This window comes from Ambystoma mexicanum, chromosome 12 (assembly GCF_040938575.1).
Source record: "Ambystoma mexicanum isolate Mex_15411 chromosome 12, UKY_AmexF1_1, whole genome shotgun sequence".
NCBI lineage: Eukaryota > Metazoa > Chordata > Amphibia > Caudata > Ambystomatidae > Ambystoma > Ambystoma mexicanum.
Genome location: NC_090936.1, coordinates 160,517,221 through 160,532,391, shown reverse-complemented (window position 1 = coordinate 160,532,391; position 15,171 = coordinate 160,517,221). Strand labels below are relative to the sequence as shown.

General features: G+C 43.6%; 1 protein-coding gene across 2 annotated transcripts in view; it reads right to left on the bottom strand.

Moving 5' to 3' along the window:
- Positions 1–15,171, bottom strand: part of RAB3IP (RAB3A interacting protein) — a 328,509-nt gene that overhangs the window by 168,955 nt on the left and 144,383 nt on the right. For both annotated transcript variants that reach the window (XM_069628233.1, XM_069628234.1), the window contains exon 4: positions 11,673–11,768. In XM_069628233.1, the coding sequence (XP_069484334.1) occupies positions 11,673–11,768 (96 nt within the window). The remainder of the gene's footprint in view (positions 1–11,672; positions 11,769–15,171) is intronic.

Sequence of the window (15,171 nt, the reverse complement as noted above, 5' to 3'; positions counted from 1 at the left end):
TAGAAAATAGGACCAGTCCTCTTCAAGGAAGGAAGAAAACTCGGAATAAAAGCGCTTGTGCGAAGAAAGCGGTGGCAAGTCTTTGGCATGGGCATTGTCATACACGTGTCCAGTTGTCAGTTTAGCTGCGGCATGTATTTTACATGCTGCTGAAAAAAAAAAGTTCTGTTCTTCATGCCATTGTATGGACATACCACAAGTTCATAAAATAGGCCTGGATTCAAAGTCCAGCTAAATCTATTTTAAGGGACATATGCAGTACTGTTTGTACAAGTGTTTTCATGTAAAGGCTGTAGCTAGTTTGTGCATTGCAAACTGGTGCATTACCATCAAAAGCAGCTGAACCCTAAAACCTAATATTTCGAAGGGATAAACGGACTTGTTTTTCTCCGGTCTTAGCAATGGTTTGAAATGACAACTGTTATGCTATTATTTGAAAATATTTTGGAATGCATCAGAGTGCAGGCTGGGGCTGAGCTCTGGCACCACAACCTATGAATGCACGGTTTAATCCCTTGCATAAAAGGGGGAGATGCTTTGGATTAACGCGCTGTGGATGACTGAAGTTGCCCTTTCCCCGCTACCCACAATGTCAAACCGGACGCCTTCACAAAGCAAGCCTCTCAGTCCAAACTGCAAGCAAGAGCCACTGACGAACCTGCTGAGCAGCATCTGGATCGAGTGTCTCCCAATATAGAGCTTCTATTTGAGAACATACAAACCGGATTTACATAAATCAACGCCAAGCTGGACATATCATGGAGAATATTAATACGCTACGTAACAAACTAGACAAGGAGACAGCAAGAATTACGGAGACTGAGGAAAGATTTGGCATGGTTGAGGAGGAGGTTGCCTCCTTGAAGAGCGATTTCACCAAGATGACCATCGAGCTAAAGCGTGCAGTAGTGAAATGCCATGACCTTGAATTCTGCGCCTGTCGAAACAACGTACGTATTATCAGTGTCCAAGAACACACTGCAAAATGTCAGATAGAAGATTTCGTGGAGAAGCTGCTATTGGAACTATTGGGGGTCTTCACCTTTTCACTGCAGTTTACAGTGGAGCGGAACTGTTGCACCAAAACCAAAGCCTGGTGCGCCTTCGAGGCCAATTGTAGCATCTTGATCTACAGCGACAGAGATGGTGATCCTGAGCCGTGCCAGTGAGCTAGATGAACGGAGGTACGAGTCCAACAGGATCTTCATTTATCCTGACTTCCGCTGCAGTACAGGCGGAACGAAAGCCATTTCTGGGGGTGTAGAAACTACTACATGACAGAGCCATCGCTTACACAATGCTCTTCCCGGCAAAACTACGGTTTCCGATGAAGAACAAAACAGTTTTCTTTACGATCCCAGAGGAAGTGCCCAGTTTCATTGAGGCAAACATACCACTGGCTGGCAACATACTCAAAGGAAGTGACCAGTCAGACGCTGATCCCACTGGGGAATGACCCATGTTATATTTATTACTTGATGATGGCCTCACTACTTCGTTCCTTTGGAGATGCACTCCTTGCATCACTACAGCCCTTTGGGTGCCTAAGCAAAACTGGTGAAACAAACGCATTGCATCGTCTGGGTTGTGTAGGTGGAGCAGAGCCCTGTTGTTTGCCCCTATGCAATGCTGCTGGTTCAACACCGACACGTTGTTGGTTTTAGTTTGGTTTGGCATTGACACTGTTGTAATTAGGATGGTGGTGGTGGTGGTGGTGGTGGTGGCGTTGAAGGGGGTAGTTGGGAGCAGAAAAAGGAAAATACACATGGTTGTAGGGTATGGTTATTGTCGTCATACATGTGGCAGATGCTCACCGTTGAAACATGGGATTGCCGTGGGAAAAATCGGAAATGTGATTTAAGAGGATGCTGGCTGATGTGTTGCTCAGCTGGAATGTCCGCGGCCTGGCTAATCCTGTCAAAGTGAGGAAACTATTTGCAAACATTGAAAGACATAAGGTGAACATACTCATGTTGCAGGAGATGCACGCCCTGGCTTCGACCAGTTAGGCTTTTGCCAGGTCCTGGGGTCTCATACATTTTTTATTTTATTTGACATTTGTATGGCACCTATACAGCAGAAAGTGTTCCCAGTTTCCACAAGACAGAAAGGAGGTGGTTTGGGGCAGGGGAGGATAAACAAGAAACGGTCCTACCAGGCTTTGACACAATCAGATTGTGTAAGTGTGGTAAGCCAAAGTGCAGGGGGGTCATGGGGAGGCCCCAGGTTTGAAGCAGGATAAATGCTAGAGAAGCCCAAGAGCACAGGGGCAAAGGGAAAAAGTGTGAGGGAAGGGGTAGACCAGACTCAATAGGCTGATCAGGGAATGGTGCCTGAGGGCAAGTGCTGGCAATGGGGTACTGCAGAAGACTAGAAGGGGGGCCTGGCCCCTGTAGGACTCAGAAGGAACCAGGCAGCCAGTCGTAACAGTAGGGGGGCATTAGCAGGGGAGTGAGGAGAAGAAGAAGAGGAAAGTCTTGAGGAGTTTATGGAACTTAAGGCGATCCAGCTCAAGTCTGAGCGGGGCAGGGAGGCTCCTGCCGAGGAAAGTCACAGTCAAAGTCACAGTCAGTGACCTAGTAGTCCCAGTCAAGGGGTGTCAGAACTATTATTCACAAGTCACTGCAGTTTACGCTCATCAAAACACAAATTGATCCTCTGGGCAGGTATGTGATTACACATGGCATACTGCAAAACAGAGGTTCTCATAGTAAATACCTATGGCCTGAATGTGGATAATCCTGACTTTGCTATTGTCATGCATACCTAGATGTATCTAGTATATGGAGTGGATATATTAACACCAAACTGGATCTCTACCCACTGGCAAGGTCACATGACCTGATGGTCTCAAAGCAGAGTTTTTATAAGCATTCTGTAACCTGCTGATACAACAGCTTTTGGGCACGTGGCAGGAGGCGCTAACTATTACGGCTCTCCCGCCCACAGTTTGCAAGGCTATTATAATACTACTCTTCAAGCCTGATAAAGATCTACATCACCCACTTTCATTGATAAACACAGATGCAAAAATATTTGCAAAAGTGTTGGCCAATTGTCTTCTGTTGTACATGCTGCATATTATTCATCCTTATCAGGTGGGATTTATACCGGTAATCTTCCAAGGCTATTTAACATCCTGTTGCAGATCAGTCCTTCTGCGCGTACCGTAGCTGTTTCTGCACAGAAAGCATTTGTCACAGTCTCCTGGAACTATCTGTTTGCGGTATTGGTGAAGTGTGGGTTCGGCTCTATCTTTAGACAATACATAAAACTTATACACCCTTTCAACCCCAAGGGTGTGCACACACAGCCAACTGTCACACTATCGACCTGACACCTTTGCTCTTTGCCATGTCATAGAACCACTTGCAGACCGATCAGACTGACAGGTGCACAGGGGTATCTGAATTACAGCCACACCAGAGATAATATGTCATATGTAGATAATGTCCTATTGCTCATTAGGGATCCTCACATTAATCTGGAGGCTGTGCTTTTGGATGTTGCACGTTTTGGTTCTAATTCTTGCATGTGTGTCAATCGCACCAAATCGGAAATCTTACCTATTACAGAGGTCACACTGCAAACACCAAATACCACTGCGCTGAAATGGACTGTTGACCAACTTAAATATCTGTGGATATGTGTGAGCAGAATGCACCCAATGCCATTTGATAATAACTACGGTATATGTGAGAAGCAACTCGACCAAAAATTGGATAGATGGAAACAATTGCCATTATCGCTGGCTGGACTTCTAAACCTCATAAAAATTGTGATATTGCCTAACCGGTTATACTTTTTCCACAACCTCTCCATCTAGCCTGGGAAGAAATACTTTTGTACGTTACATAATAATTTATCGCAACTCCTATGACATTCCGGGGCAGTCAGGAATAAATGGGATAATTTAACTAAACTATGATTCATGCAGGTTTAATGCCCCCGATTTTGAGTTATATTGGATCTCTGTGCAGGCACCTTTTGCGTGGTACTGGTTTTGGGTTGCGCAGTCACCACTACATGTCCCAATCAAACGCAAGGCAGCAGGGGCCTGCAACATCCACACGTTACTATTGTCCAATACATACACAGATTCATGTAGCTTTGACCCACTAAGGGCCACACTAACAGCATAGCGAAGGATCTCCCAAATAACGGGGTTAGTTGCGTTATACTGCAAGAACATACCATTATGGCATTAGTTTGGCATCCCACCCACTATGGATGAGGCTGTTTGGCGAAGTTGGTGGAGTGTGCAGTCCAATGTGATGGGGACATATACCAAAAAGGGGGTCTTTTTGACACCTGGGGACTTATTACCTGCCCATATTGTGATGCCTGTATTCTGTCTACATTACTACAGACTGAGGGCAGCCTCCAGAGCGAAATGGACATCTTTCTCGGCATGAACCAGTGGAAGACTTAATCATTAAATATATAGTTCACCTGCAGGGGTGTCGACATAGTCTCACGAAATTGTATAATCTCATACAGAAAGCAATGCCGACGATGCTGGATTGTTTACATAATCAATAGGAGAATGATATGGAATGGATATTTCGGATAAGGACTGGGGGATATGTCTACGCCAACAGGAAAGGTTTCCTTCAATTCTAGGTCTCGACATTACAATTTGAAGTGCAATGTAGAAAATGCAGGGTACTGTGAGAAACCAGAAGGGGTCTCACCCGCTAATCCCCGGAGATCTGTCATCCAGATGGCCAGGACACAGCCATCGCTTTTGGATCCAGTTCCTGGGGGTGGACCAATGCGGGAGGGTCACCTGGGTGAGGGGTCTTCAGGGAGTGGTAGACCAGATGGTGAGACGTGGTATGTCTCTCTAACACTTTCTCCCATCCTACCTGATAGGATATTTAGAAACTCAAATCCCGCCCCCCCCCCCCCACCCTCGCCCTTTTCCTGCATGAACACTTTCACACAGACAGCTCGCCATGGGATAAAACCGACTCACACCGAACCGGGTACCTGACATGTCCCACTACTATGGTCAGGCAAGTTCAGGCAATTACTGACAATCGCTCACACCCGACTTCCATTACACTTCCCCACAAGGATAAAAGCAAGAGCACGAGAGCAGACTGAGCGAGGCAAAGCATACGAAAGTTACTTTCAAGAAACAAGGCTGAAAGTGTACGACCAGGAAACCATACTGAGGAATCCTGTATTGTGTGTCAAAGATACAGAGAGCCCGCCCACGTAACTGACCAAGGCTGGGAGGAGCAGCGGACGTTGTAGCATCATCCTTGGCTCCAAGAACAAAGAAGCAACAGAGATCTGAACAGCCGGTGTGTTGGGGAGACAAAGGCAAGACCAGTCTTTGTTGAAGGCAAGGTTGCAAGCGGCAGCATTGTATAACGAAAGCTGGAACAAGCATTGTTAAAACGCATGTGATGAAAGACGCGAGTAAAGCTAAACTGCTGATGAATGTTTGAACTTGACAAGGGAATATACCGTTGACAGAGTGGTTTGGCACCATGAATGTTCTCAATTGAAGGTCTCTCTAAGGTATCCTGACAAGAGAAACGAAAGTAGAAGATTGATGTGAAATACAATTGTGTGAAGTGACTCTAAGTGGTCTTGCGACAGTTTAAACAAAACCCATTGCACATTCGAAAGTCTTTGATTCTGATATCAAGCAGGTCTGAACCGGAACGTGGGGTATCCGTGGTCCGATCCCAATGGAGGGAGACCAGTTGGGAAAACCCTGAAAAAGGAAAAGAACATTTGTGTTTTGTTGTTACATCAGGCCCTCTGCAATAAGAGACTGTCATTTGGGAGAGAGACTTTGGGTCTGATTCATGTTAAAGGTATTTGTACCGCGTACCATCACCAACGGAGTTGGTCCCCAGGCGCTCTGGCAGATCTGTAAATGAGAAGGTGGGATGGTTTAGTAGGTGAAGCGGGAGTAGGATAGTGAGAGGAGTGGTGTTCTGTTGGCAGCTTCAACTCAGTATACACAGGGTGCTGAGCTTTGGTGCGAGTATTGGACCGATGCCAGTCCTAGTGTGCTGTTGGTGTTGCTTATGTGTTGTTGCGGTGTTGTGAAGTGCATGCGGGTTGTTGTGCGAGAGATGGTTGTGTGAGATTTTTGAGTGAGATAAGTTTGCAGAAATGCTGAGTTTTTTTGTTAGTCGGTTGTATGAAGGTTAGCAGAGGTTCAGGAATCTGTCCGAGTATGGCACTTGCCAGACCTCCAATTTCATCAGGGTGGGCAAAAGGGCTACGCCTGGCAGGGTTTGGTTTGTGTGGGGTGCTCCCTGTGCTGTTCTAATGGGCTTTGTAAGTGTTCTGTTTGCTCCTCGCTGTTCTATTCTAGCCAGTTCTGTAGGTGTTCTACCAACAGCAACCACATACACATGTTTCAGCCTTGTTGTGCATCATCAGTGAGGTGGAGCTGCGCCCCTCTTAAGAGCAGTGAGCAAGGGGTCCACCTCTGGATTCCCCTGGTAACTTAGGGTGAGACCCAAAGTTACTTACTATGCAAAAAAAGGGGGGTTCTGGGAATCCCTCTACCAGCACGAATACAGCCCATTGACCTGTTCTTGGGTGGATGGCCCATGGGAGAAACTCTACCAAGTCTTTAGTTCACTGTCCCTTTCACAGAGGATACATTCATGGAAGTGTTTTATAATGGCGCAATCCTATAAGAACATGTTTTATGAATCAGGCCCTTTGGCGGAAGGCCCTGATGACTATGATTTGAACTGTTACCTCGTGGCCAAGAAGCCAGAGTGTGTACGAAGCTCACACGTGTCGCCTGGCCCTGTGCTGAAAACATGGGGAAGGGAAGCCAATTGCTCAACTATCCTGACATTTCATTTCTTGAACACTTTTATTTTGCATACATTGTTATCCCACACCATTTTGTATTTAGAAGTAAGGATTGGCAATAGGTTTATTAGTATCAGCCCTTTTATATTGACAGACTCCAGTAGGACTGCCTTATTTGATGATCGTAGCTTGCGCCCATCATTAGATTTAGTATTAGATAGGCGTTCAACAAGCCCATTTGAAGTTCAATAAACACCCTTTAACTGTGATCACTTGTGTTTGTCTTCACTGTTTGACACCATGCCTTCCTTACGGTACATACACATGATTTACGAATGCCCAGTACTGCAAGACCCTTTTGGGTAGTGGTATATCTTGTAGAGGAGATAGTGAGTGAAACGTTGACGCCTATTGTGAGGTGTAAGTAATGCGAGGCGGACAACTTTTAGATGATTGTTCAAAAACTGCCTTTTTATTAAAGTATAAAGGATATTAAATGCCTCAATATCCCTACACTGCTGAAGATGTCCCGGCCTCACAAAACTAAAAGGGGAAACACTCCCAACACAGGATGTCTGGCTCTCACACTAAACATCAAATACACAAAAAAAAATATATATAGCAATTCAGATAAACACTTGAATTCACAATTTCTTGATAACCTTTTTAGTAACCTGGGTGAACTCCCTTTCCCAGGATTTAAGGTTAATTCAACTCCAATGTTCATCAAAAGAAAAATAAGGAAATCCACATAGGTAGCAAAGTCTCAATTCATTTCTTGAAGTTCCATTGTGAAGATAACATTTTGTTAACCAAACAAGAAAGTTCTTCTTCTTGGTGACAAAGTTGTCGACTTCCTCAAAATAGCACCAATATTATTCCCAGCCACAATGCTTTTCCACCATTTCAGTTATCCAAGAAGACTTGACAAGTTCAAAGGAAATGCAACTTGTAGTTTGTTAATGAAACACAAGTCTTCGTTAACAGTAATTACTCTTCTGTTCAAATTAGGATTCACAATAGGTATATTTGTCAGGATGACTTCACAGTGCTGCTGCTTCTACTGCCAACAATTTCACTTCTACCAGCAGTTGAGGTCATTCTCCTTTGTCTCAGTTTTCTACTGAAGTCTTGAATCCACTGACAATCAAATATACCACCACAGCTTCAGTATTATGTGTGACTACCACAGCAAGACACGCTTTAGTTCCGAACCGATTTATGTTAAGGCATGGCACTCTTCCTCTGAATATATCTCTTGAAAAGGGGCATCCTCTCTGCCTCTCGTCTGTCAGCCACAACCAAAACTTAGGTTTGCCTGTATGACCCACTTCTCTCTGTTGCTTAAAGTCTTTGGCAATTTAGATTGTGTCAACTTCAAATAATATTAATGAGCAGCAAGTTTCACTTCCCCAACCTTGCCTTAATCTCTCTGCCAACCGTTAGCCGAAATAATTACCCAGAAGCCTTGGTGCTACTCTCTTGGCTTCAGGCAATGCCTGCACACTTGTATCTTAGGCAAGGTTAAACTTCTATAGGGCTCACAGTCTGGGTTAGTTTGTTTCCTGGCTTAAAGAAAGGCTTCTTTCTGTTTTAATAGGGAAATACTCTTAGCTTGGGCAATGCTTGCCATCTCTTCAATTGTAGATACAATATTTATTTGCTTTACTTATTTTATATACCTTCAATGTTTGCGTGAATAATGATGCAAAGGTCACTCTTCAATTAAAAAGTGAAATTAGGTACACTCGACCACTTCATATAATTTACAATGTTCAAAGAAGTTAACTATGACTTTCTGCAGTGTTTGCTCTTCGTGCGAGTGAAAACATATTACTGATCACACGCGAGTGCGACTTTCTCATTGTTAAAAGATTCAACAAACAACTTCAGCTCACTTATGCTTATACACTAGTGAAGATTGGACTCGATACTGTTGCCAGCAGTGCTCGCGCATGGAGTCAGAATGCCAGTTTTGGCTCACCGGCTTCTGTGATCCTTGTTCTGTGGGGTGCACAACTTCTACTGCTCCTGGCATCACAGGGACCCACACCCTTCCTTGATGGCAGGGTCTCTGGTCTGGCCACTCTACTAAGAAGCCCCTCTCGCACTTGCCTGCAGCTCCTGGCATCCATCTCTGACACACTTCAGGCACGGCAATCTCCACAACCAAGCTTACATGGGGAAAGGCAGCCTTGATGCACTCCTTCCGCTGCGCAGCCTCTGCAACTCAGAGTTTGGGGGAACAGGACCTCACAACAAGCAGGTACAATATGCTGCATTCATGTTTCTGCGTCCCTTTGGTTCTCCCACGTCTGGCTGGATAGCCAACACAGCGTCTTTTTCTTTCTGCCTCTGCTACTACAGCATGCACTCCAGCCACGGTTCCAGCTCCTCCCATTACCTGCACCTGAGTGGGCCTTTTATGCCTCCCAGGTTCCTTCAGACGTGGGCTGTTAGGCATGATTGAACTGCCTACTGTACAGCATGCCTCTTCAGTCCTCTTCCTCGCCCCAGGAGTCAGATGATGGGCCTTGTAATCCCCAACAGCAAAGTTAGTTCTGTTAAGTGACTGCTTGATTTTAAGGGTAGATTTACTTCCCTCAAGGTCATCTAAAAATGAGCCATTAGCATTCGTTGTTATAGGGGAAGACAATTTACTTAAGGCAATATTTCTAGATTTCCCTACATCATACCTTCGGGAGTAAGGAGGGTGTTTATCCTGAAATATTTTGCAGGGTCATTCTATTGGTAAGGCTTGGTCAGTTTTTATGGTACGTGTGCCCAGAACCACAGATCTTATATGTTTTTCCAGGGACATTATAACAATAAGCCATTACCTGTTTTGGTAACCTTGAAAGGTTTTCCCCTTTCAAAAGACTGATACCACGTCTCATCCCACTGGATCTCCTCAACACCCTGAGCCTCGTCTCCTCCCAGGTGATCCTCCCGCAGTACACCACTCCCAAGGTCAGGAACAGGAAGGGTCTGCATTTTCCTGGCCACCTGGGAGGAGACTTTAGGCAATGTTTCAGTGAGGGATCCGTAGGATTCTTCACACTACCCCCATGGCTTGCTTGTTTGGCCTACTGTGTGGGGTTAAGGCTCTCAAGCAGCGATTTGTGAACTTATGTTGCATAATTGCTAAATGATGTATGCTTAAAAACTAGATCTGTATGGCGGCTCCTACGGTTGAAGGATGTCACATGGGCCAATGAAAATGAAGAATTAGATATATTGCCTTGCTACCGCATACTTCAGGGCCCAAAGACATTTGGGGATACTACAGGAACTATTAGGTAAATAGGCCTGTTAGAGAGGATGATGTGCAGCAGGTCACTCCTGACAGTTAAGTCAACAATTTCTTTACAGTATCTGGTTAGATGAATGAAGAGGGCACAATTGGACAGGGTTCCTGAGTGTGTATTATAGGATTGTAGGATATGGTTGTATTCAGGCCAATGTTCAATGGTCTAAAATGACCAATGCTGTAGTGAAAGGTTTGCTGAAAAAGCTATTGTAACTGTACAGCCATGAATATAAATAAAGTGTTAAAAAAAATGTAATCTAACGTGCCCTGTGATAATTCACCAATAACTGATTGGTTCGATCTGTATCAACAGCTGATTCATTACTGAAATAATTTAGGTAAGGTGTTTGAATCCAATTGCCATCTGGGTTTAAACAAACTGAGGAATGACCACATCAATAAATCAATTTCGTAATTGACAAATCTTAATTTATGAAGGTTTTATTTTAAGTTGCGATATGCTTTTCTTGAACCTCCTCAAGTAAAGGATTATAAAGCAGTGGATTCTAGTGATTGAAAGAGCATGCTTACTTAATTTTCTACATTTAACTAATTACTTGCATTATGCATCCTCTACATTGAGTTTCATGTTTCTTGTTGATTAGTCTCTTCTGAAGTGTTTGTAAGGAGCTATTGTACTACTACTTTTGTACAATCAAACCTTCTGCACGTGGTCCAGCCAAAACACTAAGAAATGTATTATTTTTTTCTCTCTGCTCATTGCACTGAGCACATTTTTACTAATTATGTAACCTTTTCTTAGTGGTCTACCCCATGCAAGTTTCTAGAGCTCATCCACCTACTATGCTATGCTCACTTATATCTGCACATTTTGAAAACAATGGCAGGGATCAATATTGCTGCAAGCTATTTTGCTCCATCTTGTAGCCTGAAGTGAATGGTTAACTTGACAGTAACCGCTATGCTACTGGGGTATACTTTGGTTTGCCCAGGGGTGTCAGCACAATACAACATGCTATTTCACATTAGCTCTGTCTCTTAGTAAAGGTTTATGAGCAAGATAAGGACAAACAGAAAACTTTTAAAAAAATATGGTTAGCAGAAAAATCTAGTTTGCATTTCATGTGCAAATTTGACTTGCGGCTAGAGTCCTCACCTCAGCGTCTTCTTTAGATCTAATCATCCCTGCAAAGGCGCATTACTTTGCAATATTTAGAGGACAACCTCAGTGTGAACACACATTTATATTTTTCATCCCAGATTATGCAAATATGTCCTCCCCCCACTGCAGTCGGGTTGAGCCAATATAAAGGTCTATAATTTAAAACAGCAGTGTCTTTCTCTAACAAATCAAATGATTGAGGTTTATAAAATGATAAATTACTTCTAGAAATGCATACCCATAATGCAATAAAACTGCAGCATAACTAGGCAATTGCTGATCTAGCTCCCTGTGGCAATGTATTTGGCCCAGGTTATAGTGAAATTCCAAAGTCCCCATGTATAACTGTCTAACAGAAACTCTGCACGCTTTAACCAAGAATGATCACTGCAACAGCAAATTGTTATTTACACACAATTATAAAAAAATAACCAAACAAACCTCAAACAGACTAGCTGTAAGTTCTTCCAGTTCTTGCCCAAGTTGGTCACGGACTTTCGAAAGTCTTTCACATTCTTCATCTTTTAACTTGAGCTCCTAAAGATAGCATGCATACCAAAGAGACACATTACAATTTTGATTTTCAAGTTGTATTCATTATGAAACCATTTTACTTTTCAACTTTGGCTGTAGAAAGAAAAATCCAAACTGATGCAAGTAAAACACTGAAAAGTAAACAGTTATTTAGGCTCTGGGTGCAAAGAGTAAGCCTATCCAGCAATGTTCTACCTCTCTGCAGTATGTATATTAGTGAGCATTATAGATATGCAAGACCATTCCAGTCAAAATAGTTACTAAAACATTTTGGGTCCCCATCGACATAGTTTGTTTGCAATATTGATGTACATATGCAAGCCTGGACGTTAAGCAGCAGTAGGGTGATGGGTGAAGATAGAAGCAGCCAAATGAGCTGATCTCATACAATACAGCAGTCACAATGGGGCGAGTGAAATTAAAAGAAATATATTAAGCGGCAAGATGGGACTGATTGTTGGTAATTAACTAGTCAGTGTCTGGAGTAATTTGTCACAATTATTAAGATCCTGTAAACATTGCCAAAAGGATCGGGAAGAAAATATTTTAGCAGCATCTTGAAATTTTGAAGGCATGTACACACAAGACAGAACATAAGTGTACTGCAGACTGCAGGATTGCTGTGTGACGTCTCACTCTACAATTCACCCTCTGCACTTCATTTGCTAGGTCTCCAACTTCTCACACCAGTGTCATTGTACACCGCAGGCTCTAGATCGCCGACCTCAGTCTACATCCCCACATCACTCATCACATTTCTGCAAGTCAATATCTACCAATTTTTTTATCTCTTTCTCTCTATCCCTTCATCCTGCATTCTCCAACTCTCTCTACATCACTCAACGATTTCATTCAGTTTCACACTCGGCTTCTCTACATTTCTCATTAAGACTTCGGGTTGGAAGAGGTAACGTGAAGATTACTTACAGGTAAACTATCACACTGCATCCTACGCTTCCTAACAGTAGGAGTGCAAAACCATAGCATTGGGGAAGATCCACAGTGTTTTTCTTGGAGAAATGAAATGTTTTGTCCATGCAGCCTGATATCCTACCAATGTCTTTCTCTTGCATCACAAATGCTATTTAGTATATTCAAGAAGTACCATTTGAATTCACCCCACAAAATGTTTTAACACTGTGGGACTGGGAGGGGGTGGTGGGAAGGAGGAAGGGATCTGTGCACTTTAAGCAATAACCAAGGATGAAACGTCGACACTGCAATTCACCAAATTTTATCAGAGGCAGAGTCAAATTATGTCTGCCTAGCCTTTGCAATTATTGTTTTAAAAACATCCAAAACACAATCTACACAATATGTTGATCACAACATAGAAAAATGAACACAATTAGTTCAGATTGCAAATCTTAAACATTTGAAACTGTAAAAGCCAGTGTTAAGTTTAGAAATATCCCGAAATGGCTTAAGACCAACTGAAAGGTCAGAGGGTCTAATGGTGTACCCTTAGAAAGCTATGACACTTTGAATTCAACCGCGAAAAACTTACTTTCACCTTGTAATAACAGTGAAAATGCTTGCCTCCTAAAATATCTTGCAGTAATGGTTCCTTCAAACGTAAATCGGATGGTGTCCTCCCAAAGAAGTCACCAAAATGTCCAGATTTCAGGGAAGTCAGACTTGGAATATCCAAAGAAACGTCCAGAAGAATTAGAAATCAAGTAGGGCTGTGCAGCACAGGGTCATCAATATCATGGAGACCTCTCTTTCTCGTGTCACTTTCGCTAGCACCCTGGTGATTAGAAGGAAGGGAGGGAGGGAATGAGTATTCTCTCCAGGGCAGGTTGTAAGAGAGCATCCATCATACAAGCAAACGTGCCTGGCCTCCAGCTGGCGAAACGTAGCAACTGCATACTGAGCCTGTAGGCAAAAAGGTCTGTTTTGAGGGGACCCTTTAGGACTAATATCTCCTCATACAACCAGGTGTCCAATCTGCAGTCACTAGATCAGAGATGTTTGGAGCACCATAATAACCACATTGGAGAGAACTAGTAAATACCCCATTACTACGGACAACTTCCTCTGCATGCACTAGAAGTTGTTTGCCCACTCTGCTAAGCACCTCAACCTTGTGCCTCCCAGCTAGTTCCTATAACTCACTGCCATGTTGCCCATCTTTAGCAAGATGCAAGCATCGACCTGATCTGCACTTCGTAACCGGATCATGAAAGTACTGGCCAGGTATTCCAGGCATTTGATATCAAAGCTTAACTCTACTGGGGACCACCTCCCAACAAGTAAAGATATAACCAAACACGGCTCCACTCCCCAATCTGCTGGCATTAGAATTCTACAGGTCTGGGATGGAACAGAGGATGGCCTACCGGTTCCATGCATAATGTACCCGAGCCACAAATGGCGCGCTCGTCTGCCGTTCACATACAGGTGAACAGTCCAGAAGTAAGAGAGGTTTGAGTTTAAGTTACAGATTTGTAACCTACGTAGTGCCATGTAGTGCAGAGGTCTGGAGAATATAGTGTGAACGGAAGAGACCAAGAGGACAATGAGCCGACCAATTCCTTGAGGAACACCACGCCTCGCAATAAGAGGCAATTTCCTTCTTTATGTCCTAAAGTCTGAAAGTTGGCAGTTGTTAAGTGGAGCGTTGCAGTCATTGTGTCCAACTGGAACCCTAAAAAAAGTTAGGTTGCACGAGGGGGGACAGAACTGACTTCTCCATGATTTATTCTGTTCTGTAAACAGGGGCACTGGCATCTCCGCCTTCTTAAAAAAAGAGATGTGTATCCTGGGACATGATAATCAGGTCATCGAGATATATGATCATCCGCTTGCACAGAGCCCTCGTACCATAATTCTCTACATCAGATTTGTGAAGCACCATGGGCTGATGACAAGACTAAACTGTAGGCACGTGAACCCTGAATTTGGTTGGACCAACTGAACTGTAGAACTTCATTTGAGCGCGATATATCGGGATCGTGCAATATACATCCTTGAGGACAAGATCAGCTAAACAGTCTTCTCCCATCAAGAGGGGTTGGAGCATATAAATGCTCTATGTCTAGAAATAACAGTATACTGTCCAGTTGTTGAACTCTCTCAAAACTCAACACTTAGTGAACTTTGCCCTTGTTGTGCACTAGGGACAGGTTGCTCAAAAACCCTTTGGGGCGACGGGATGACTACACCATCGCCCCTTTCGCAGCAAGAGCTTGCATTTCTCACTCCATTGATTGTGCTATGAAGTACATTGACTTGTGGGATTTAGAGAGGATGCAGGGGGAGGCAGGTGGGGGAACATTAATAGTTTACAATGCCCATGCATGATCAGACCCCCACAATTACGGAAAAAACAGCATTCCTATCTCCCACTGGAGTACCTAGTTATTAGAATACCGTCATCTGCAGTTATCGTTGGCTGTGTGGT